The sequence below is a fragment of the Phyllostomus discolor genome, chromosome 6, assembly GCF_004126475.2.
Source record: "Phyllostomus discolor isolate MPI-MPIP mPhyDis1 chromosome 6, mPhyDis1.pri.v3, whole genome shotgun sequence".
Classification (NCBI taxonomy): Eukaryota; Metazoa; Chordata; class Mammalia; order Chiroptera; family Phyllostomidae; genus Phyllostomus; species Phyllostomus discolor.
The window spans coordinates 67766902-67791396 of NC_040908.2; the positions used below are offsets into that span (position 1 = coordinate 67766902).

General features: G+C 34.8%; 1 protein-coding gene across 7 annotated transcripts in view; it reads left to right on the forward strand.

The window, feature by feature from the left end:
* TSGA10 (testis specific 10) overlaps positions 1-24495 on the forward strand; it is a 158069-nt gene that overhangs the window by 120513 nt on the left and 13061 nt on the right. For all 7 annotated transcript variants that reach the window (XM_036028303.1, XM_028517269.2, XM_028517268.2 and 4 more), the window contains 3 exons: positions 20220-20422; positions 22518-22622; positions 22806-22955. In XM_036028303.1, coding sequence (XP_035884196.1) covers positions 20220-20422; positions 22518-22622; positions 22806-22955 — 458 coding nt within the window. The remainder of the gene's footprint in view (positions 1-20219; positions 20423-22517; positions 22623-22805; positions 22956-24495) is intronic.

The window sequence follows — 24495 nt, forward strand, 5'->3', positions numbered from 1 at the left end:
GTCTGAGAGGAAACAATGCCACTTGCTCAGCTCTGGGCTGGCTTTCAGTCACTTCCTCTGCTACCCACAAGCAAATTGGGTCCTTCTGGTGCTGAATCCTGGGTGGGTGGGCTTGTGTACATTCTAGGACCCTGTTGGTCTCTCCAGTGGGCTCTCCCATGAGGCTGGGGTTTGTCCCACCCACTGCTGCAACCTTTACAGGTTTTTTCCATCAAGGATTTTGAGGCTTTATTTCCCTGCACTGGAACCCTGGGTGGTGTGGTCTGTCTCTCTCCTTGTTGTTCCTCCCGGTTTATCTGCTTATCCGCATGCAAATGTGGGACCTGGTCTGCCAGCCACTACCTTGCCTCCTCCACCAGCTGCTTCCTGGCCCACCCCAGTTTTCCACACACTGCCTTGCCAGGAGTCCTCTCCACTGCAGCTGCCTGTCTCTGCCCCTCCTACCAGTCTGGATGAATGTTTTTTCTTTAACTTCTTGGTTGTTGGACTTCTGTACAGTTTGATATTCTGGCAGTTCTGGTTATTTTTTGTTTTTAATTTTGTTGTCCTTCTTTTCATTGTGCCAGATGGCAAAGTGTATCTACCTACACCTCCACTTTGACCAGAAGAAATCATAAGAGTGTATTTGTTATTTTTAGATTTTACAACAATAGAATGGGTCAAATGTCCTTGTAAATTACATTAATGAGGTAGATTGCTACTTTCAATGGAGGTTCTATGCTCTGTGCTATGCCTTATGTAGATTTGCTAATTAATAAGAATGAACAGTGTTTCCATTCATGGAAAATGAATCTGCAATGATTGTCTGATTATATGTTTGGCATGTCTGGCTTGCTATTACCCAGTGTCAGTAACCCACAGAAATGATTGGAAAGTGAGTTTATATGTGTACCATGGGGCTCAGCACAGAGAAGAGGCTGCAGTGAAATGATGCTTCAAAGGATAAAAGGAACCATTCATTTTGGATTTCCATTCTTTAGTCTTCATGTCCTCACCTCAGAGACATATGCTATTGAAATATATAGAGGATAATGAGACAAAATGATTATTAAAAATACAACTTTGCATTGCATGGATGGCTGAAAACTCACAGTTGAAAAGTGAGTAGTTATCTATTTCTCAGGATTCCCATATCTGAGAGATTTGGGCAAAAAAGGCAAATAAATATAATACTTTGGAATTTATTTCTTGGGAGAATATTTTGGAAACCTTAAAAAGAAAAGTAGTTCTGGTGGATTTGTGAAATGGAAGGCCTCACATTCCTTCATCACAGGAATTTAATCTATACTTTTGTGAATTAATTAAAATACTTTAGAATGGAAAATATTTCCTTTAAATAACATATTTATGACAGATGCAAAATACACATTCTTTTCAAATGCACATGTAACATTTTCAAAGATAGACCATATGATAGGACACAAAACAATCCTCAAAAAATTCAAGAAAATTGAAATCATATTAAACATTTCCTCTGACCACAAGGGCCTGAAACTAGAAGCTAATCTCAAAGAAAAAACTCACAAACACTCAAATTCATGGAGATTGAAAAGCATGCTATTAAACAATGACTGGTTAGTAATGAGATCAAGGAAGGAATCAAAAAGTTTCTGAAAACAGATGAAAGTGAACTCACAACAGTCCAAAACTTATGGGACACCATGAAGGCAGTCTTGAGAGGGAAGTTCATAGCGATACAGGCCTACCCAAAAAAGATAGAAACATTTCAAATAAACAACCTAACTCTATATCTACAAGAATTGGAGAAATAACAACAAAACCTAGAGCAAGTAGAAGAAAGGAAATAACCAAGATAAGAGCAGAATTAAACAACATAGAAACTAAAAGAATGATTCTAAGCATCAATAAATCCAGGAACTGGTTCTTTGAAAAGATAAACAAAATTAACAAACCATTAACCAGACTCATCAAGAAAAAAAGAGAAAGGACCCAAATAAATAAAATCAGAAATGAAAGAGGAGAGATTACATCTGATAACTTTTTCTTTAAAAACACTTTTTACTTCACGTTTTCAAATTAGAAATGTAATACATCTTGGGATAACAGAAACACTTGTTAATTTTTAGTTTAGGGTTTTTTTTTTTATAATAGCTATTCTAATGGGTGTTAAGTGGTCAGGCTATTTCTCATTGTATTTTAAAACGCTCAAATTTTTTGCCTTGAAATTGTTATGTATATATGTTTATTACCATAATAAGCTATGATTTCAAGGGCAAGGACTTTGTATTTCTTTAGCTATGCTATGCATATAACAGTCATAAATACTTAAAAAATTATTGGGATGACATTGATTAATAAAATTAAATAGGTTTCAAGTATACACTTCTGATACAGTATTTATATATTGCATTGTGTGCACATCACCCAAGTCAAACCTTCCTCTTTCACCATGTATTTCATCCCATTTACTCTTCACTAGCTCCCCAAACCCTTCCCTCCGGGAGCCACCATTCTGTTTTCTGTGTCTATGAGTTTTTATTTGTTTGTTTTTCTTGTTTGCTCATTTGTTGTTTTCAGTTTTATATCCCACATGTGAGCGAAATTGTGTAGTTCTTGACTTTTTCTGCCTGACTTATTTCACTCAGCATGATATTCTCAAGATTCATCCATGTTGTCATAAGTGGCAGTATTTCATCTTTTTTATGGCTGAGTAGTAGTCTGTTGTATATATGTACATCCTCTTTATCCAGTTATCTATCTAAGGACACTTCAGTTGTTTCCATGTCTTGGCCACCATGAATAATACTGCACTGATCATGGGGGTGCATATATCTTTGTGAATAAATATTTTGAAAAATTTTGGGTAGTTACCCAGAAGAGGGATTGTTGGCCCAAATGGTAATTCTATTCTTAGTTTTTAAGGAAACTCCATACAGTTTTTCATGGTGGCTGTGCCAGTTTACATTCCCACCAGCAGTGAATGAAGGTTTCTTTTTTCTTCACACTACTTTTTTTTAAATTAACTTTTGATTTTGAGATAATTATAGATTCACATACAATTATAAGGCACAATACAAAGAAATCCTGTGTATCATTTACTTGGCCTTCCCAATGGTAACAGCTTGCAAAACCATAGTGTAATATCAAATCTAGGATGTTGACTTTGATTCAGGCAAGGTACAGAACTTTTCCATCACAGGATGCATCATATTTCCCTTTTGTAGTCCTGCCTACTTTCCTCTTGTCCTCAACCACTCCTTAAAATTTTTTCTCCATTTCTATAACTTTGTCACTTCAAGAATGGTATATAAGTAGAATCATTTGTATATAACTTCCTTGGATTGGGGTTTTTTTAATCATCATAATTATCTGAAAATTATGCAGTTTTCTGTTTGTATTAAATCCATTTCTTTTTATTGATGAGTAGTATTGCACGCCATTGGTGTAACACAATTTATTTAACCATTCACTCATTAAAGGACATCTGGGTTATTTCCAGTTTTTGGATCTTACTAGTAAAGCTGTTATAAACATTTGTGTAAGGGTTTTGTGTGAACATAAGTCTTGATTTCTCTGTAAAGGCCCAGAAATGCAATTTTTGTATCATTTGATGGTTGCATGATTAGCTTTTTAGGAAAGTGCCAAATTATTTTCCCAAGTGTCTGTACCCTTTTGCATTCCCACACACAATATATGAGTGATCTAGTTTTTTTACTTACTTGTCAACATTTGGTGTTGTCACTGTTTTTTATTTTAGTCATTCTGATATGTGTAGTGCTATATCATCTATTCATATTTCCCTAATTACTAATGAAGTTGAACATTTTTGTGTTTGTTTACCATCTATATATTGTCTTCAGTGAAATGACTAATGAAGTTGAACATTTTAGTGTGTTAGTTTGCTGTCTATATATCTTCTTCAGTGAAATGTCTCTTTATGTCTCCTGTCTATGTTCTCATTGGATTGTTTGCTTTTTTAATGTTGAGTGTTGAGAGTTCTTTATATATTCTAGATTCCAGTTCTTTATCAAACTTGTGGTTTGCAAATATTTTCTCCCACTACATAGCTTGTGTTTCCAGTCTCTTAGCAAAAGTTATTCTCAGAGCAAAAGTTTTAAATTTTGATGAAGTGCAATTTATCAATTTTCCTTTCATGGCTTGTGCTTTTGGTTTTAAGCCTAAGAATTCTTTACATAACTCTAGGTCCCAAAGATTTTTGCTAGGTTTTATTCTTAAATTTTTATAGTTTTATGTTTCACTTTTAATTTCATGATCCATTTTGAGCTAATTTTGGCATATGGTGTGGGGTTTAGCACGAGCTTCATTTAATGCCTAAGGGTGTCAATTGCTCCAGTATCATTTGTTGAAAAAGCTACCTTTCTTTTATTAAATTGATCTCATACCTTTGTGAAAAATCAGTTGGATATATTTGACTGAGTCTCTTCCTGAGTTTTCTGTTCTTTTACATTGATCTATTTGTCTGTCTTTCCACAAGTACCACAAAGTCTTGATTACTGTAGGTGATAATAAATCTTTAAATCAGGTAGACATATTATGTCCACTTTATTCTGCTTCTTCAGAATTATCTTAGCTATTCTAGTCTTTTTGCTTTTCTATATGTTTTGTTTTATTTTTAAAATTATTTTAAAGAATATTTTATTGATTATATTACAGTTTCCCCCCTTTATTCCCTGTCCACCTTGTACCCCCGAACCCTCCAGCATTGACCCCCTTAGTTCATGTCCATGGGTTGTACATATAAGTTCTTTGAGTTCTTTGTTTCCTATACCATTTCAATCTCTCCCTGTCTATTTTATGCCTACTAATTATGCTTCTTCTTCCTTGTACCTTTCCCCCCTATTCATCCCTTCACCCTCCCCACTGAACTCCCTCTGTATGTTGTTCATTTCTCTGATTCTGTTCTGTTCCTGTTCTAGTTGTTAGCTTAGTTTTTGTTTTCATTGTTTTTCTTTTCTTTTAGGTTCATTTGTTGATAGTTATGAGTTTGTTGTCATTTTACTGTTCATATTTTTTATCTTCTTTTTCTTAGATAAGTTCCTTTAACATTTCATATAATAATGGCTTGGTGATGATGAACTCCTTTAACTTGAGCTTATCTGGTTAGCACTTTATCTGGCCTTCCATTCTAAATGAAAGCTTTGCTGGATAGAGTAATCTTGGATGTAGGTCCTTGCCTTTCATGACTTCAGATACTTCTTCTCACCTGTTAGGGTTCTTTTGAGAAATCAGCTGATAGCCTTATGGGTACTCCTTTGTAGGTAACTCTCTGCTTTTCTCTTGCTGCTTTGAAGATTGTCTCTTTGTTTTTAATCTTGGGTAACTTAATGATGATGTGCCTTGGTGTGTTCCTCTTTGGGTCTAACTTCTGTGGGACTCTCTGGGCTTCCTGGACTTCCTGGAAGTCTATTTCCTTCACCAGACTGGGGCAATTTTCCTTCCTTATTTGTTCAAATAAGTTTTCGATTTCTTGCTGTTGTTCTCCTTCTGGAACCCCTATAATTTGGGTATTCGAACATTTCATGTTGTCCCAGAGGTTCCTAAGTCTCTCTTCACATTTTTTGAATTCTTGTTTCTTCATTCTGTTCTGGTTGGATGTTTATTTCTTCCTTTTGTTGCAAATCATTGCTTTGAGTCCTGGTTTCTTTCCTGTCACTGTTGGTTCCCTGTATATTTTGCTTTATTTCATTTTGAGTATCTTTCATTTGTTTTTTCATTTTTCCACCAAGTTCAGTAATTTCTGTGAGCATTTTGATTACCAGGGCTTTAAATTCTCCATTAGATAGGTTGGCTATCTCCTTATCACTTAGCTCTCTTTCTGAAGTTTTGCTATTCTTTCATTTAGGCTCTATTTCTTTGTCTCAGCACACCTGGTAGGTTGTAATGAGGCAGGGCCTTAGGTATTCACCAGGGCCTAGCAACCCCCCTTGCTGTGCTGCAGGATGCCTGTGGGTGGAGGGGCCAGAGAGGGAACAATGCAGCTTGCCTGCTGGGCTCTAGCCCCACTTTCCAATGAACTCTTGTGTGAGACTGGGAGTTTCTCCCACCGTGCCAACTGCCCTAGTCCACAGTCAGCTCTAAGTCTCAGTTTCCCCTTCAGCCAGCCCTGCTCACATGGTCCACTGCCTTGCCCGAGTTTTTCTCATCTAGCCCCACCTGCATGGTCTGCTGCATTGCTATGGGTTCTTACCACTCTGATTGTTCTGGTTGACTGTTTCTTTAATTCCTTGGTTGTTGGAGTTCCATGCAGTTTGGTTTTCTGGCACTTCTGGTTGTTCATTGATTTTAGATTGGTTGTTATCCTTTTTTTGGTTGTGCAAGGAAGTGAAGGGTTTCTACCTATGCCTCCCTCTTGGCCAGAAGAACCAAATGTGCCTTTCTATCATATAAATTTTAGAATAATCTATCAATTCCTTCAAAAACTCTTGCTGGGATTTTGATAGGAATTGTATTAAACCTGTATATCAGTTTGAGATTAACTGACATCTTTATTGTGTTGAGGATTCTAATTCACGAACATGGTGTGTTTTAAAATGTAGTTTTATTTTTTATTGTTGTTCAAGTACAATTGTCTCCATTTTCACCCCACCATTCCCCCATACCTCATCCATCCCTACCTTCCACCCTTGAATCTACCCTTGTTTGGCTTTGTCCATGTGTCCCTTATACATGCTCCTTGATGGCGCTTTCTGTATTATATCCCTTATTATCCTTCTCCCCACTCCTCTATGGTTACTGTTAGTTTGTTCTTTATTTCAGTGTCTCTGGTTGTCTTTTGCTTGTTTGTTTGTTTTGTTGATTAGGTTCCACATATAAGTGAGATCATATAGTATTTGTCTTTTATGGCCTGACTTATTTCAGTTAGCATAATGCTCTCCCAGTCCTGGTGCAGCCACTGTGTAAAACAGTATGGAATTGCCTCAGAAAACTAAAAACATAGTGTGTCTTATTTAGATCTTATTTGATTTCTTTTACTACCTTTGTGTAGTTTTCAGCATTTAAGTTCTATACATATTTTGTTCAGTTTACACCTACAAAATACATAGTATTTTTTCTTTTTTTTTGAGTTACTGTAAATGTATATTAGTTTAAAATATGCTATCAGTGTGCTCATTGCCAGCATATAGAAGTACAATTGATTTTGAATGCTTATGTTATATCCTGTTACCTTGCCAAACTCATTAATTGTAGAATTTTTTGCAGATTCCTTGGAATTTTATATGTAGAAATGTTTTTTAGCAAAAAGGTCTTATTTATTTGAGGTTTTTTTTTGTTATATACAATTGCAGCAAAGTCTAATTGATCCCTTACTTTGTCAGAATAAACTCTTAGGCTAATCACAAGGTGATTTCTAATTTGGGGTCTTACCCCATCTTGGGTTTAATTTAATTAGGAATGGAACACAATTACACTCTTCTTTCAGACTCTCTCTAAACATATCTTGATTTTCTTATGTAGACAATTATGTTATCTGAAAATAAAAAGTTTTATTTTTTTTCCTTTATAGACTTTATATCTTTTCTTGCCTTTTTTCACTGGTTCATACTTTAATGCTATTTGAATAATAGTAGTGAAAGTAGAAATATCCTTGCCTTCGTCAAATATTAGAGAAAAAGAATCCAGTCTTTTACCATTAAGTAACTGATTATCTGTGGAATTTTGCAGATGCTTTTTATAAGGTCTGGAAATTTTTTTTATTGCTATATTTCTGAAAGTTTTTATAATGAATGGATGTTGAATTTTTGTCAAATGCTTCTGTATCAGCTAATATGCTTATGTCAATTTTCCTATTTAATCTCTAGATATGGTAGATTATATTGATTTATTTTTGAATAATTAACCAGACTTTCTTCCCTGGAATTACTCAGATCGTTGTATGTTTCTTAAATTAAATTTGTTGGGATAATATTGGTTAATAAGATCATATAGGTACAGCATACAGTTCTGTGATACTAGGTCTGTGTATTGTACTGGGGGTAGAGGGGGACCTAATATATGGTAACAGAAGATGGTTTGATTTTAGGTGGTGGGCACTCCAGTAATTTTAAAGGAGAAAGTAGAGGTTAAAGGCAACAGATATATGTCTTCACCTTTATTTTCAAGAAAATGATTTAAAATGCGAGAATAGGGAATTTTAGAACCTTTTACAGTCTTAATTTTCTTTTACTTACTATGATTACTTTTATTGAATTTATTGGGGTGAAACTGATTAATAAAATACACAGATTTCAGGTGTTCACATCACAACACATCATCTGTACACTGTATTGTATGTTCATCACCTTGAGTCAAGTCTCTGTCCATCACCATTTATTCCCCTTATATCCTCCTCCACCTCTTTCCACTCCCCTCACCCTAGCAATCACCACACTGTTGTTCATATCTGTAAGTTCTTTTCTTTCTTTTTTTATACTGTACTTTTTATTTATTTTTAACTTTTTTTTCATTGTAGTTCAAGTACAGTTGTCTCCATCCCCCGCCCCCACTCTCCCCTGCTCCCCCCACCCTCACCTCCCACCTCAGTCTTACACCACTTTGGCTTTGATCATGGCTCCTTTATACATGTTCCTTGATGACCATTCCCCTTCTTTCCCCCGTTGTGCTCCTCCCTCCTCCCCTCTGGTTACAGTCAGTTTGTTCTTATTTCAGTGTTTCTAGTTAAATTGTGCTTGCTTGTTTGTTTGTTTTTCTCTTTTTTTCCTTTTTGCTTAATCCCTGCAGACTGCTACCCTTGCCCTGACAACAGTCGTCTGCTGTCTATGAATCTCTCTCTATTTTGCTTGTCTGTTCATTTGAATCCAAATATGAGTGAAATCATATGGTGTTTGTCTTTCTCTGAGTGGTTTATTTCACTTAGCCTAGTGCTCTCCAGGTCAGTCCAGGCTGTTGCAAGGGGTAAGATCCTCCCTCCCTCCCTCCCTTTCTTCCTTCCTTCCTTCTCCTTTCCCCTCCTCCTCCTCCTTTCCTCTACTTCTCCTCCCCCCTCCCCCTTCTTCTTCTTGTTCTCCTCCTTCTCCTTCTTGTTCTCCTCCTCCTTCCTTCTTCCTTGTTTCTTCTTCTTTCTCCCCCCACCCCTCCACTGAGTAGTATTCTATTCTGTAAGTGCACCAAAGCTTTTTTATCCACTCACCTCTTGATAGACACTTGAGCTGCTTCTAAATCTAAGCTGTTGTAAATAATACCACTATGAACATAGGGGTACTTATATTCTTTCTGATTGGTGTTTTGGGACTCTCAGGATATATTCCCAGAAGTGGGATGGCTGACTCAAACGGCAGTACCAGTTTTAGTTGTTTGAGGAAACTCCATACTGTTTCAACAGTGGCTGCACCAGTCTTCATTTCCACCAGCAGTGCACTTGGGTTCCCCTTTCTCCACATCCTCACCAGTACTTGTTTATTTGTTTATTTTAGGTTTAAATTGTAAACTTTATTTTTTCCAGGCTTTTTATTTTATTTTTCCATTACCATTTAGTCCCATTATACCCACCCCCTGCAATCATCACACTGTTGTCCATGTCCATGAGCCCCTTTTTCCTTTTTGCTCAATCCCTCCACCTCTAACCTCCATTCTCCCCATTAGCTGTCATCCTACTGTCTATCTATGAGTCTGTGTCTGTTTTCCTTGTTAGTTCAGTTTGTTCATTACACTCCACATATGAGTGAAATCCTATAGTATTTGTCTTTCTCTGACTAGCTTATTTCACTTAGCGTAATGTTCTCTAGGTCCATCCATACTGTTGCAAAGGGTAAAACTCTCTTCTTTTTTATGGCAAGTAGTATTCCATTGTATAAATGTCCCATAGTTGTTTCATCCACTCATCTCCTGATGGACTCTTGGGCTCCTTCCATATCTTGGCAATTGTAAATAATGCTGTAATGAACCTAGTGGTGCCTATGTTCTTTCAAATTAATGTTTTGGGTGCCTTTGGATATAGTCCCAGAAGAGGGATTGCTGGGTCAAAAGTCATATCCATTTTTTTTAATGTATCTCCATACTGCTTTCCACAGTGGTTGCACCAGTCTGCATTCCCACCAACATGCAAAATGATCCCCCTTTCTCCATGTCCTCGCCAGCACTTGTTTGTTGATTTATTGGTTATAGCCATTCTGACAGGTGAGAGATGATATCTCATTGTGGTTTTCATTTACATTTCTGTGATGATTAGTGACGTGGAGTATCTTTTCATATGTCTATTGGCCACCTGTATGTCCTCTTTGGAGATGTGTCTATTCAGGTCCTTTGCCCATTTTTTAATTGGGTTGGCTGTTTGTTTTAGTGTTAAGTTTTTTAAGTTGTTTATAAATTTTGGATATTAACTCCTTATCCAGATGTATTGGCAAATATGTTCTTCCATTCTGTGGGTTGTCTTTTTGTTTTGTTGATGTTTTCCTTTGCTGTGCAAAGACTTTTTAGTTTGATGGAGTCCCATTTGTTTATTTGTTCTTTTGTTTCCCTTGCCTGGGGAGATATGTCTGATAAAATATTGCTAGAACAATGGCTGAATTTTTCCTACCTATATTTTCTTTTATGGTTTTTATCATTTTTGGTCTAACATTTAAGTCTTTAATTCATTTTGAATTTATTCTTGTTTGTGATGTAAAAAGGTGGCCTAGTTTCATTTTCTGCACATATCTGTCCAATTTTGCCAACAGAATTTATTGAATAAGCTATCTTTAACACATTGTATTTGTGTGTTTCCTCTGTTGAATATTAATGGACTATAAAGTTGTAGGTTTATTTTTGGCCTTCTATTTTATTCCATTGAGCTATGCATCTTTTTATGCTAGTACTATGCTGTTTTGATTAATATAGCCTTTTAGTATATTTTCATATTAGGTAGCATGATTTCTCCACTTTTGTTCCTCTTTCTCAGGATCACTGTTGCTTTGTGGGACCTTATGTGGTTCCATGTAAATTTTTGAAATATTTGTTCTAGTTCTGTGAAATGTCTTTGGAATCTTGATAGGAATTGCATTGAATCTATAGATTGCTTTGGGTAGTATGAACATTTTAATGATGTTAATTCTTATCCATGAACCTGGCATGTGCTTCCACTTATTTGTATCTTCCTCAGTTTCTTTTTTCAGTGTCATAATTTTTTGACTACAGGTTTGTTTATGTTCCTTGTTAGATTTATTCCAAGGGATTTTATTCTTTTTGAAGTAATTGTAAATGGGATTATTTTCTTAATTTCCATTTCTGTTGGTTTGTTATTGGCATATAAAAATGGTACTGATTTCTGAATATTAGTTTTGTATCCTGCTATGCTACTGAATTCATATGTCAGTTCCAGTAGTTTCTGGTGGAATCTTTGGGGTTCCCTATGTACAGTATCATGTCATCTGAAAATAAAGGCAGTTTTAGTTCTTCCTTTCTAATTTGGATGCCTTTTATCTCTTCTTCTTGTCTGATTGCTGTGGCTGGGACTTCCAGTACAATGTTGAATAAGAGAGGTGAAAGTGGACATCCCTGTCTTGTTCCCAATCTTAAGGGAAATGCTGTAGTTTTTGCGCATTGAGTATGGTGCTGGCAGTGGGTTTGTCATATATGGTTTTTATTATGTTAAGGTCCATTCCCTCTATTCCAACTTTGCTGAGGTTTTTTTTTTTAAATCATAAATTGGTACTGGATTTTATCAAATGCTTTTTCTACATCTATTGATATGGTCATATAGTTTTTATTCTTCATGTTGTTTATGTGGTGAGTCACATTTATTGATTTGCGAATGTTGTACCAGCCTGGCGTTGTGAGAATAAATCCCACTTAATCATGGTATATGATCTTTTTGATGCATTGCTGTATTCTATATCCTAATATTTTGTTGACAATTTTAGCATCTGTGTTCATCAAAGATATTGGCCTATAATTTTGTTTGTTTGTATTGTCTTTTTCTGATTTTGGAATTAGGGTAATGCTGGGCTCATAAAATGATCTTGGGAGCCTTCTCTCCTCTTGAATTTTTTGAAATAGTGTGAAAAGGAGAGATGTTAGTTCTTCTCAGAATGTTTGTTAAGGTTCACCTGTGAAGCCATCTGGTCCAGGGCCTTTGTTTGTTGGGAGTCTTTTGATTATTGCGTCAATTTCACTCAGTGTAATTTATCTATTCAGATTCTCTGATTCTTCCTGATTCAGTGTTGGAAGATTATATGTTTCTAGGAATTTATCCATTTCATCCACATTATCCAGGTTGTCAGCATATAGCTGTTCATAGTATTTTCTTACAATCCTTTGTATTTCTTTGCTGTTAGCTGTTACTTTTCCTCTTTCATTTAATTTTATTTATGTGGGTCTTCTTTTTTTTTGATGAGTGTGGTTAGAAGTTTGTCAATTTTGTTTATCTTTTCAAAGAAACAGCTTTGTTTCATTGATATTTTGTACTGTTTTATAGACTTTATTTTGTTTATTTCTCTTTGATCTTTGTTATTTTCTTCTTTCTATTCACTTTGGGTTATGCTGTTATTTTTTTAGTTCTTTTAAGTGTAAAGTTAGATTGTTTATTTGAAATTTTTCTTGTTGTGAGATAAGTCTACATTGCTATGAATTTCTCTCTTGCAGCTGCTTTTACTGTGTCCTACAGTTTTTGGGTTGTTGTGTTCTCATTTTCATTTGTTCTAAGGTATCTTTTGATTTTTTTATTGACCTCATTGTTAAGCCAGTCATTGTTTTTTTTTTAAAATTGAATTTCTTTAGGTGAACTTGATTTATCCATTTATTATGTAATATCATGTTATTTAGCCTCCTTTGTGTGTTTTTCAGTTTTTCTCCTTGTGATTGATTTCCAGTTTCATAGCTTTATTGTCAGAGAAGATGCTTGAAATGATTTCAATGTCCTTTAACCTACTGAGACTTGTTTTGTTTCTTAACAGGTATTTGATCCTAGAAAATGTACACTTGAAAAGAATGTATTTTCTGTTGCTTTTGGGTAAAAATGCTCTGAAGATATCAATTAACTGTACCTGATTTAGTGTGTTATTTAAAGCTGATGATTTAAAAGTGATGAAAGTGATGATTTTCAGTTTGTAACATCTATCCAGTGATGTTAATGGGGCGTTAAAATCCCCTATTATGACTGTATTAGTGTCAATATCTTTTTTATGTCAATAAAAATTTGCTTTATATATTTAGGAGCTACCATTTTGTTTGTTAAATGCTTACGAGGGTTATATCCTTTTGTTTGATTGATTTCTTTATTATTATTTAGAGACCTTCTTTGTCTCTTATCATAGCCTTTGTTTTAAAGTCTATACTGTCAGATACAAGTATTGCTACCTTAGCTCTTTCTTCGTTTTCTTTTGCATGAAATATCTTTTTCCATTTCTTTACTTTTAGTCAGTGTGTATATTTCATTCTGAGGTAGGTCTCTTGTAGACCGCATATATATGGGTTTTGTTTCCTTACCCAATCAGCTATCCAGTGTTTTTTGTTTGGAACATTTAAGCCATTTACATTAAGTGATCATTGATAGGTATGTATTTATTACCATTTTATTATTTTTACTGTTCTGCTGTTTCTCCTCCCTGTCCTCCCTCTACTTCCTAAAGTAGTCCTTTTAACTTTTTTTCTTTTTGTAATACTGATTTAGTGGTAATGGACTCCTTTAGCTTTTTCTTGTCTTGGAAGCTCTTTATTTCTCCTTTATTTTTAAATGATAGCTTTGCTGGGTGGAGGTCCTTGCTTTCATCTCAAGAAAATACTAGAAAATGGAATTCAATAACATATAAAATCAATTGTATACCATGATCGAGTTGACTTATTCCAGGAGTGCAAAGTTGGTTCAATCCCTAAAAATCAATTAACGAAATACATCAATACAATAAGGGACAAACACCAATGATCATTTCAATAGATTCAAAGAAAGCATTTAACTAAATTCAGCACCATTTTATGATTTAAAGAATATATAAACTAGGAATAAGAGAGAACTTAACATGATGTAAAGCATCTTCAAAAAACCTACAACTAATATCATACTTAATGGTGACAAAGTAAATGTTTTTCCAGTTTTTTGTCAATAACAAGACAAAAATGCCCTCCTTGTGTCTTCTAGTCAACATTGTACTAAAGGTTCTAGCCTGAGAAATAAAGCAAGAGAAAGAAATAAAATGCCCCCAATGAGTAAAGAAGTAAAACTATCTCTGTTTACAGAATATATGATCTTGGTTATAGAAAGTTTTAAAATCTAAAAAATGACCACAAATAATAAATACCAGGTTTGCAGAATGCAAGATCAATCAATATGCAATAATCAATTACATTTCTGTATTAGCAATGAACAGTCTAAAAATGAAAATAAGAAAGCAAATCCATCAAATAGAATTACACAAAAAGGGATAGCATTAAGAGAGGATAAAATACTTAGGAATAAATTTAACAAAAGAAGTGTAAAACTTGTACTTTACAAAACTGAAGATCATTCTTAAAAGAAATTAAAGAAGACCTAAATAAATGGAAAGATATCCCATATTCATTGATCAAAAGACTTAAAATGTTAAATGGCAGCACCACCCCAAATTGATTTACAAATTCAATACAATGTCTATCAGAATCTCATTGCTTCTTTGTAGAAATTGACAAGATGAAATAAATATTGAAGTGCAAGTGTCTTAGAATACTCAAAACAATCTTGAAAAAGAAGAACAAAGTCAGAGGACCAAAGATTTCCAATTTCAAAACTCACTACAAAACTATGGTAGTGAGTAATCAAGACAGTAGAGTACTAACATAACAAAAGACATATAGATTAATGGAATGAACAGAATTGGGAGTCCAGAAATAAATTATCCTCATATTTGTGGGTAAATGGTTTTCAAAAAATTGGTGCCAATACAGTTTAATGGGTAAAGAACATTTTTTTTCAATAAACAGTATTGGGGCAACTGAACATGTATATGAAACAGAATGAAGTTGAATTTTTTACCACATACCATATGCAGATATTAACTTAAATAAGTTATAGGCCTGTATGTAAGAGCTAAAACTATAAATCTCAAGAAAAAAACATACAAGTAAATTTTTGTGACTTTGGGTTATGTAATGCTTTTGTAGATAAATATAGAAAGCATAAGCAACAAAAAAGTGAATAAATAAGGACTTCATCAAAATAAAGAAAAAACTTTCATACTCCAAACGATATCATCAAAATAGTTAAAAAGACATTGCACAGAGTGGAAGAAAATATTTGTAAATTACATATTCTAAAAGAGGATTGTGTCCAGGATATGTATAAAGAACTCATAACTTAATAGTAACCTAACTGAAAAAAGGCAAAATATCTTGAGACATTTCTTTTTTTTTAATGAGGTGAACCCAAATTTTCATTTTTATTCTGTTTTTTTTTTTCATGTTAACATGAATTATATCAAGTCTCCTGGCAAAATAAAGTTTAGAGTCTCACTTGGTACAACTGGGTTACTTAATTGTACTCACTCCATCTCCTGTAAATTATCTTTTTTGTGGCCTGAAATTAAGCTGGGATCTTTAAATATTTTTTGGAGAAAATTTCCCATAGTTTTATGTGGAGGAATGGAGGGACAGATTGTGGTTGTAAAGCTGTCACAAACTGGTATAAAGTGATAAAAAGAAAAATAATAAAAATGTTATTTTCAAGTTTTTCAAAATTTCTGTGGAAAAATTTATACATTAAGTAAAGCATCTTAATGAGTATGACATATTTCACATAATCATATTTTCAGTTCCATTAAAAACCTGAAACCATGTATGGCATGTTTTTCAGTGATCACAATAAAATCTTCCTGTGGTCATCCCCCATCATGAACATTCCCTTGTACACTGGCACCTGACTAGGTCTCCAGAACCATAGTGAAACTTGAAGTGAAGGAATCATTCAGTACTTTCTAGCTCCAGGCATGATTTTGACTCTAGTAGATGCTAATAAATGTTTATTGATGATGATATCTTATACAGATACCATGAATTGCCCAGATTACCTTTTGGAATTGTTCATGTTCTCTAAATAAATGAAAGTTTCATTCTGATTATTTAACCCTGGCATCTATGTCTATCTTGAATAAGTATTCCAAACTGCCCTGGAATACCAAATTTTGAAATGATAGAATATTAATGAATTGTGAAGAATGACCCTCAAATTATTCTAAATTATTCAAATTATTCATTCTAAATTATTTCTAAGGAAGGGGAAATGGCTTATTTTAGGCCATTGACAACCTCTTTGCTCTGGAGGAGACATTTCTTTATGGATGACATGTAAGTGGCCAATAAGCATATGAAAAGATGCTCAATGTTATTAACCATCAGAGAAATTCAAATCAAAACTATACCATTTCATAAGCACTGGGATGGCTACAATAAAAAACACAAGACAATAACAAATGTCAAAATGTAGAGATTTTGGAACCCTCATACATTGCCAGTAGAAATGTAAGATAGTGAGACCACTTCAGAAAATATTTTGGCATTTCTTTAAAATGTTAAAAATCGAGTTAACATAAAGCCCAGAAATTTTGCTCTTATCTATTGAAGAGGAATGAAAACATAGGCCCATGCAAAAATTTCTACACGAATGTTCTTTGCAGCATTATTTATAATAGCCAGAAAGTATAAATAACTGAAGTGTCCCTACATCTATGCAAGAAAATTTTACTTGGCAATAAAAGTAATGAAGTACTGATACTGACTAAAACATGGATGACTCGTGAAAACATTAGGCTAAGTGAAGGAAGCCAGTCACAATAGACCACACACACATTATATTATTCCATTTATACAAAATGTCCAGAATAAGGCAGATCATTGTAACAGAAGGTAGATTAGGTATTGTTTTGGGCTAATTCTGGGGTGGCAGGCAGAAGGAGTGTTGTGTGGGGAGACTGCTGACGCGTACTGGGTTTTATTTTAGGATGATAAAAAATCCTAACACTGGATTATGAGACTGTGTTATGATTGTACATCACTTTTCATATGCTAAAAATTGAATTGTACCCTTTAAATGGGTGAGCTGTATAGTATGTGAATTATATTCCAATAAAGCTGTTATCAAAAATACTGGTGCCCTATTTTCTATTTCTGCCATCAAAGTGTATGAAATTGCCATTACCCATTTTAATGTTAACAAAAACAGACTGAGAGAATTTCCACGTTGTTAAACTGGAACAGTGGTTTAACTGGAAGAGATTTTGCTCCCGAGTGGACATTTAGCAATGTGTGGAGACATTTTTGTCACTTCTGGGGTTGGGGGAATGCTAGTGGCCTCTAGTGGGCATAAGCCAGGGAGCTGCTAAGCATACTATACAGGATAGAGTAGTTCCCTCCACCAAATAATTATCCAACCGAAAATGTTGACGTTTTCTTTTTTCTTTTTTTTTTTTTTCACATTTTCTCTTATGTCCTTTATTTCTTTAAGTATATTTTATTGATTATGCTATTATAGTTGTCCCATTTTTTCTCCCCTTTATTTTCTTCTTCCCTGCATCCCCCTCCTACCAGCATTGCACCCCTTAGTTCATATCCATGGGTCATACATATAAGCTCTTTGGCTTCTCCATTTCCTCTACTAGTCAAACCTCCCCTTGTCTATTTTGTTACCTACCAATTATGTTTCTTATTCCCTGTACCTTTTCCCCTGTTCTCTCCCCTGCCCCTCTTCCTTGCTGCTGATTACCCTCCATGTGATCTCCATTTCTGTGATTCTGTTCTTGTTCTAGTTGTTTACTTAGTTCATTTTTGTTTTGTTAGGTTCACTTGTTGATAGTTGTGAGTTTGTTGTCATTTTACAATTCATATTTTTTATCTTCTTTTTCTTAAATAAGTCCCTTTAACATTTCATATAATAACGGCTTGGTGATAATGAACTCCTTTAACTTGACCTTATCTGTGAAGCACTTTATCTGTCCTTCCATTCTAAATGATAGCTTTGCTGGACAGAGTAATCTTGGATGTAGGTCCTTGCCTTTCATGACTTGGAATACTTTCCCGCCCCTTCTTGCCGGCAAGGTATCTTTTGAGAAATCAGCTGATAGTCTTATGGGAACTCCTTTGTGGGTAACTGTCTCCTTTTCTCTTGCTGCTTTTAAGATTTCCTCCTTATCTTTGATCTTGGGTAATGTAATGATGATGAGCCTTGATGTGTGCTTCCTTGGATCCAGTTTCTTTGGGACTCTCTGGGCTTCCTGGACTTCCTGGAAAACTATTTCCTTTGCCAGATTGGGGAAGTTCTCCTTTATTATTTGTTCAAACAAATTTTCAATTTTGTGCTCTTCCTCTTCTCCTTCTGACACTCCTGTGATTCAGATGTTAGAACATTTAAAGTTGTCCCAAACGTTCCTAAGCTTCTCCTCATTTTTTTTGAATTCTTATTTCCTCATTCTGTTCTGGTTGAATGTCTGTTTCTTCCTTTTGTTCCAAATCATTGATTTGAGTCCCAGTTTCCTTCCCTTCACTATTGGTTCCCTTTATACTTTTCTTTATTTCACTTTGCTTAGCCTTCACTTCTTCCTTTATTTTTCTGCCATGTTCTGTCATGTCTGTGAACATCATGATTACCACTCTTTTGAACTTTGCTTCTGATAGGTTGGCTATCTCCTTGTCACTTAATTCTTTTTCTGAAGTTTTGATCTGTTCTTTCATTTGGGCCATCTTTCCTTGTCTGGGTATACTGTAATTGTCCTGTTACTGTAAGGGGTGGAGCCTTAGGTATTTGCCAGGGTGGCGCAATCCACATAGCTACATTGTGGAACTATATGTGGAGGAGGGGACAGAGAGGAAGCAGTGCTGCTTGATCGTCTCTTGCCCACTTTCAGTCACTTCCCTGGCTATCCACAAGCAAATTGGGCCCTTCTGGTGCTGATTTCCAGGTGCATGGATTGGTATACATTCTAGGGTCCCATGGGTCTGTCCAGTGAACTCCCCTGTGAGGCTGGGAGTTTCTCCCACCACTGCAACCCCCATAGGTTTTTATAGCCAGAGGTTTGGAGGCTTTATTTTCCTAGCACTGGAGTCTTGGGTTTGCGCTGTCTGGCTGGCTCCCTAGTTGTTCCTCCCAGCTCTTCCATATGTAAATATGGGGTCCCCTGTCCACCTCACCCACCCAGTCCATAGCCTTGCCATGCATCCTCTTCACTCCAGTTGCCAGCCTCTGCCCCACCTACCAGTCTGGATAAAATTTTCTTCTCTAATTCCTTGGTTGTCAGACTTCCAACAGTTGGATTTTCTGTCAGTTCTTGTTATTTTTTATTTTTAAATTTGTTGTTGTCCTTCTTTTTGTTTTGCAAGGAAGGAAAACATATTCTGTCTATGCCTGCATCCTGGCCAGAAGTCCAAAAGGTCAATGTTTTCAAGGTTAAGACACTCTGGACTAGACATTGTATCTGGCTTTTATTTATATGTCTTTGATTACTCATAAGGATACATTTGTTATATGTTTACTAATTAACTATACTTTGTAAATTTTCTGTTCACATTTCTCACCAATAGTATTAATTCCTTATATTAGTAAGATATTCTTTATTTTATACTATTTATTTCCTTCCAACTGTTTTCTTGTAATTTTTAAGTTTATATTGACTATCAATATGTTTTTGTATGGTCAGACATCATATATTAATTATATCTAGTCTAGCAGGGTCTTCCCTATCTACCTACCCCTCCTCCAATAATTTTGTTTTTATTTAAATTCTTTTTTCTTAAAGTTTTATCTGTTCACATTTACCTTTTTAAAATGCATACATAGTATATATTGTGAGATAATTTTATGAATAATTTTTTTAAATAGTAATGCCTGGTTTTCTTCCTTTTGAAGGAATATTTGGCTTACTAAGTGTATCCCAGGTTCAAGATAACCTTTAAAAAATGGAGCTTTCTAAGGATTTATGCAAGAGAGGGAATGTGTAATGACTCTTTATCTTTCTTAACAATGGAGTGCAATGTAGTTAGGTGTTTATAATTTGCCTAGTTCATTACAAAGCAGTAGTCACAGATATCACCATATCCATCTTGCAGAAATATATAAATAAATATCAAAGCTGGAATTGGAAATTGCTTGTAGTTTGGGATTAATAACTCATTGCTTATTGATGAATTTGTGATGTAATCAAAGGGTTGGGGAAAGTGATACCGCGTGTGTGTATTTGGTAAGAAGGCCAATCAAGGAATTAAAAGGGGTTGTTAGTTTATCACATAATACAGAAATTTTATAAGTCTCTGATTATCTATCAGTAAAGTGAATCAATGGGAATAAGTATAGATATCTTCCTATTGTACAGATGGAGAATGAGTTAGATTCTGCTCGTTCTGAAATAGAACTCCTCAGGAGTCAGATGACAAATGAGAGAATCTCCATGCAGAATCTAGAAGCTCTTCTGGTGGCCAATCGAGACAAAGAATATCAGTCTCAGATAGCGCTTCAAGAAAAAGAATCTGAAATTCAGCTTCTTAAAGAGCACCTTTGTTTGGCAGAAAATAAAATGTGAGTTGTTTAGCAATATAATAAAGTCACATTTCTTAAATTTTTGGTACTGTATAAGGCAATTGAATTTTAAAGCTGGAATTTATATAATTTAAGCATCCATACTGTGCCATTAATTAAATGAGGACCAGAAATATTTTAATTTGCCTAAGATTTGTATTTATTTCTATTATCTGTTTAGCTAAATTGATTTAAATTTAAGTTTAACCACCTCTGTTGATTGTTTCCAATAGAGCTTTGGATATCTAGGATGTTTGATCTAAAACATTGCCTTTAGGAAATATTATAACCACACTAGAAAAAACACTTCTGAAACCAGAATTTTTCTATTTATGTACCCAAGTGGTATTGCTACCTAGTCTTTCCATTTGTCACACAGTATTTCCTTATGTACCTATAATTGTACACACTAGGTACCTGGAAGAACTCCTGCATCCACAGAATACTACAGACTTCCCTTAGAATGTTGACTTTTGCTGCTTCTTCTTTTATTTATTTATTTTAATGTATTAATTCATTATATTTATTTATTTATTTAAAGATTTTATTTATTTATTTTTAGAGAGGGAAGGGGGGAGAGAGAGAGAGGGAAAAAAACATCAATGTGCGGTTGCTGGGGGTTATGGCCTGCAACCCAGGCATGTACCCTCACTGGGAATCGAACCTGCGACACTTTGGTTCACAACCCGTGCTCAATCCACTGAGCTATGCCAGCCAGGGCTATTTATTTTATTTTTTATTGAATTTATTGGGGTGACACTGGTTAACAAAATTATACAGGCTTCAGGTGCACATTTCTACAACACATTGTCTCTACTCTGTATTGTGTGTTCACCCCCCAAATCAAGCCTCGGTTATCACCATTTATCTCTCCTCCACACTCCTCCACCACCCCCTACTCCCCCTCCCCCCTGTAATCACTACCCATTGTGCATGTCTATGAGGGCTTCTTCTTTTACAATCCCTAGCACCATTAGCAGCTTATTACATGAATTTAGCTGGAAGATTAGGTAGAAAGGCCTGCTTGCATAGTGAATGTTAGGTTGGTCACCTGTCACAAAAAAAATTTGCCTTAGCCTCTGTTCTTATCTGTTTCATCTATAACACTTTTCATCCAGCCTCAACTCTGCCCCCTGTCTGAGCCTGGGACCTGGGAAGGATAGGAATCATGATCTCAGGATTCAGTCACTCATATGAGCCCCTTACTAAGAAAAAGCCAAAGCCAATTTCTTCAGAAACTTTTTTTTCAGGTTATGTCAGCTGTCAACTGAGTCATTCTTTTTAGTCACCACAACTGGGCTTTTGCGATACCTTTAACCAGTTCTGCAAGATCATTTTCTCAAGCTGGTAGGTGGAAATCTGCCTTAGTGAAGTATAACAAAACTCCCACCTTAAAGGGTACATTCTGTTTTATACTGGCTAATAAGTATTATCACTTAGAACTGGTAAACATGATAAACTTTTGTGTTCTTAGTCTCTAAGTTTAGATTTCAGCAGCCTATAATGCAATCCTGGAAACCAACAAAGAAAATAGAATGTTCTGTACAAGCAGCATTAATCTCAATCATTATCTTCCTTATGATAGCATTGCTACAGGGTTTTTGTGGCATTATTTGGCCCTAAAGAAGATCCTGTTAAATCGAAGAGTGTGTACAGGTATATCAGATTTAATTGTAAGTATATGTAAAGCACTTGCTTGATTTAATATATATAACAGGCTATATTAATCATGGTGCTAGTGCATTTGAGTTTTGATTATTTGGTTACACTATTACTTTGCATATAATACTTCAAAGTTCTTATAAAAATAATTTACAGTAAATATATAATATATACAGACAGTAGGTAATATTACTTCATGTAAACACAGAGAAACTGACACAGAGAAGGTTTAAGTAATTGAATGTGACTGGCACAACTTAAGCTTTTCAAGTAGGCTACTTTGTACATTTACTACATCTAAAATTGGCATATACATCCATAAAAGTCAGAATTTGGATGGAGTCCAGCTGAGACAACATTGCCAACATGGTTCAGTGTACCCCAGGCATATTTTAAGTTTAATCAACTGTCACTCTCATATTCTTTTACACAGGGCCATCCAGAGTAGAGATGTAGCCCAGTTCAGGAATGTGGTAACACAGCTGGAAGCTGATTTAGACATTACCAAAAGACAACTAGGGACAGAGCGCTTTGAAAGGTAAGTTGGTCTCTATATGCAGTATTTAGCCTGGGAAGCATTGTTTCTTAGATAGCAACTGATTTTCATTATTCATGATGGGTAAGTTTTAAAGTAGGAATTGAACTTTGGTTTTACCACAGGGTCAATAATGTCACTGGACATAAAGTCAAAAAATGTCTCTTTTAAACTTTTTTACTTTAGGGAGAGGGCTGTGCAAGAACTTCGCCGCCAGAATTACTCAAGTAATGCTTATCATTTGAGCTCTACAATAAAGCCAAATACAAAATGTCATTCTCCAGAACGTGCTCACCATCGATCTCCTGACCGAGGCCTAGATCGATCACTAGAAGAGTGAGTGTTCTAAGGATCCTTCTGTGGACCATGTAGCAATATATATATAAAGTGAATATTTGAGGGTGTAAGGAAACTCAGTGACAGTCGGTCATTAACAGTGCTATTTAAACATGATTGGATATATAGATATGTTCACATAAAGCATTTTGAGAATTAGTTTTATATAAATATTCTAAAGTGAAAAATCTGTTTTATCTGTTTACATAAACTTTTGAAACCCATTTTTCTTTTTATTTCTACATCATTTTTTAAATTTAATTAATACATTATTTAAATTTTTACTTTGATTAATAAAATACTGGTTAATTTTTATAGTACCAAAAATACCTATGCTCTAGGAAAGCTAATTTTTCAGAGGCAATATTTTAGATATATTCCTATATGTTACAAATTTAATAAAAAATATTTTCCTTTGGAAATAATTTCAAACTTACAAGAAGTAACAAATACAAAAATAAAGTAATACAAAGGACATCTTTATACCTTTTACCCATACTCACTTTGTGAAAATTTTACTTCATTTGCTTTTTATGTGTTTCTGGCACAATACATGTGTTACCTCACATGCTCATACTCTTATACATGCTCCCTCTCTACATTTTTACAAAACAGTCAGTAATTCCAGTTCCAAACCATCCTCGTGGATTTCCTCCTTGCATTCTTCTTTCCATTCTGTATTTGTATGTCCTTTCTTCTACAGTGGGAACACTGACTCAATATCAACACGTATACCTGAAATCAGCATAGTTACTAATTTGCTCAATCCCAGAACACCTCAAAAATGTTTCAGAATTTCTCACCTATGTCACTACAATAAGCCGACCAACTTTTTAAAGAGGTTCAGGATCAGTTTGCAACTTTCCTTCCTATCCCCGTATAAAAACTGCCCTTAGGCCCAAGTCTTGTGGATATATAATTAAATATTTTTTTCATAAATTATGAGGACTATTTTTTATTTCTCTGTGGCTATTGTATGTATACATTTGAAATAATATCAGATATTTTGTTTCAGTATGCTTTCATTTTTCATTTTTTCCCATTCCTACTTTTTTCCTTGATTTAATTACTGAGTATGTAAATTAATATGCTTTCAAAAGTCAAAATTCTACAAAAGTAATACTCAAATTTGTAACTGTTTCTTGTGCACTTTCTATCCCATCACTTCACTAAAAAGGACTATATTTGTGTTTTGGTTTCATTTCCTTATTTTTGTAATATATTTTATTGATTATGCTATTGGTTATCTAATTATTTTTTCCCCTTAATCCCCCTCTTCCCTGTACTCCCCTTCTACTAGCAATTCCCCCAACTCCCTTAGTTCATGTACAGGGGTCATACATGTAAATTCTTTGGTTTCTCCATTTCCCATACTATTCTTAACCTCCCCCTGTCTATTTTGTACCTACAATTTATGCTTCTAATACCCTGTATCTTTTCCCCCATTTTCTCCCCTCCCCACTGGTAACCCTCCATGTGATCTCCATTTCTGTGATTCTGTTCTTGTTCTAGTTGTTTACTTAGTTCATTTTTGTTTTGT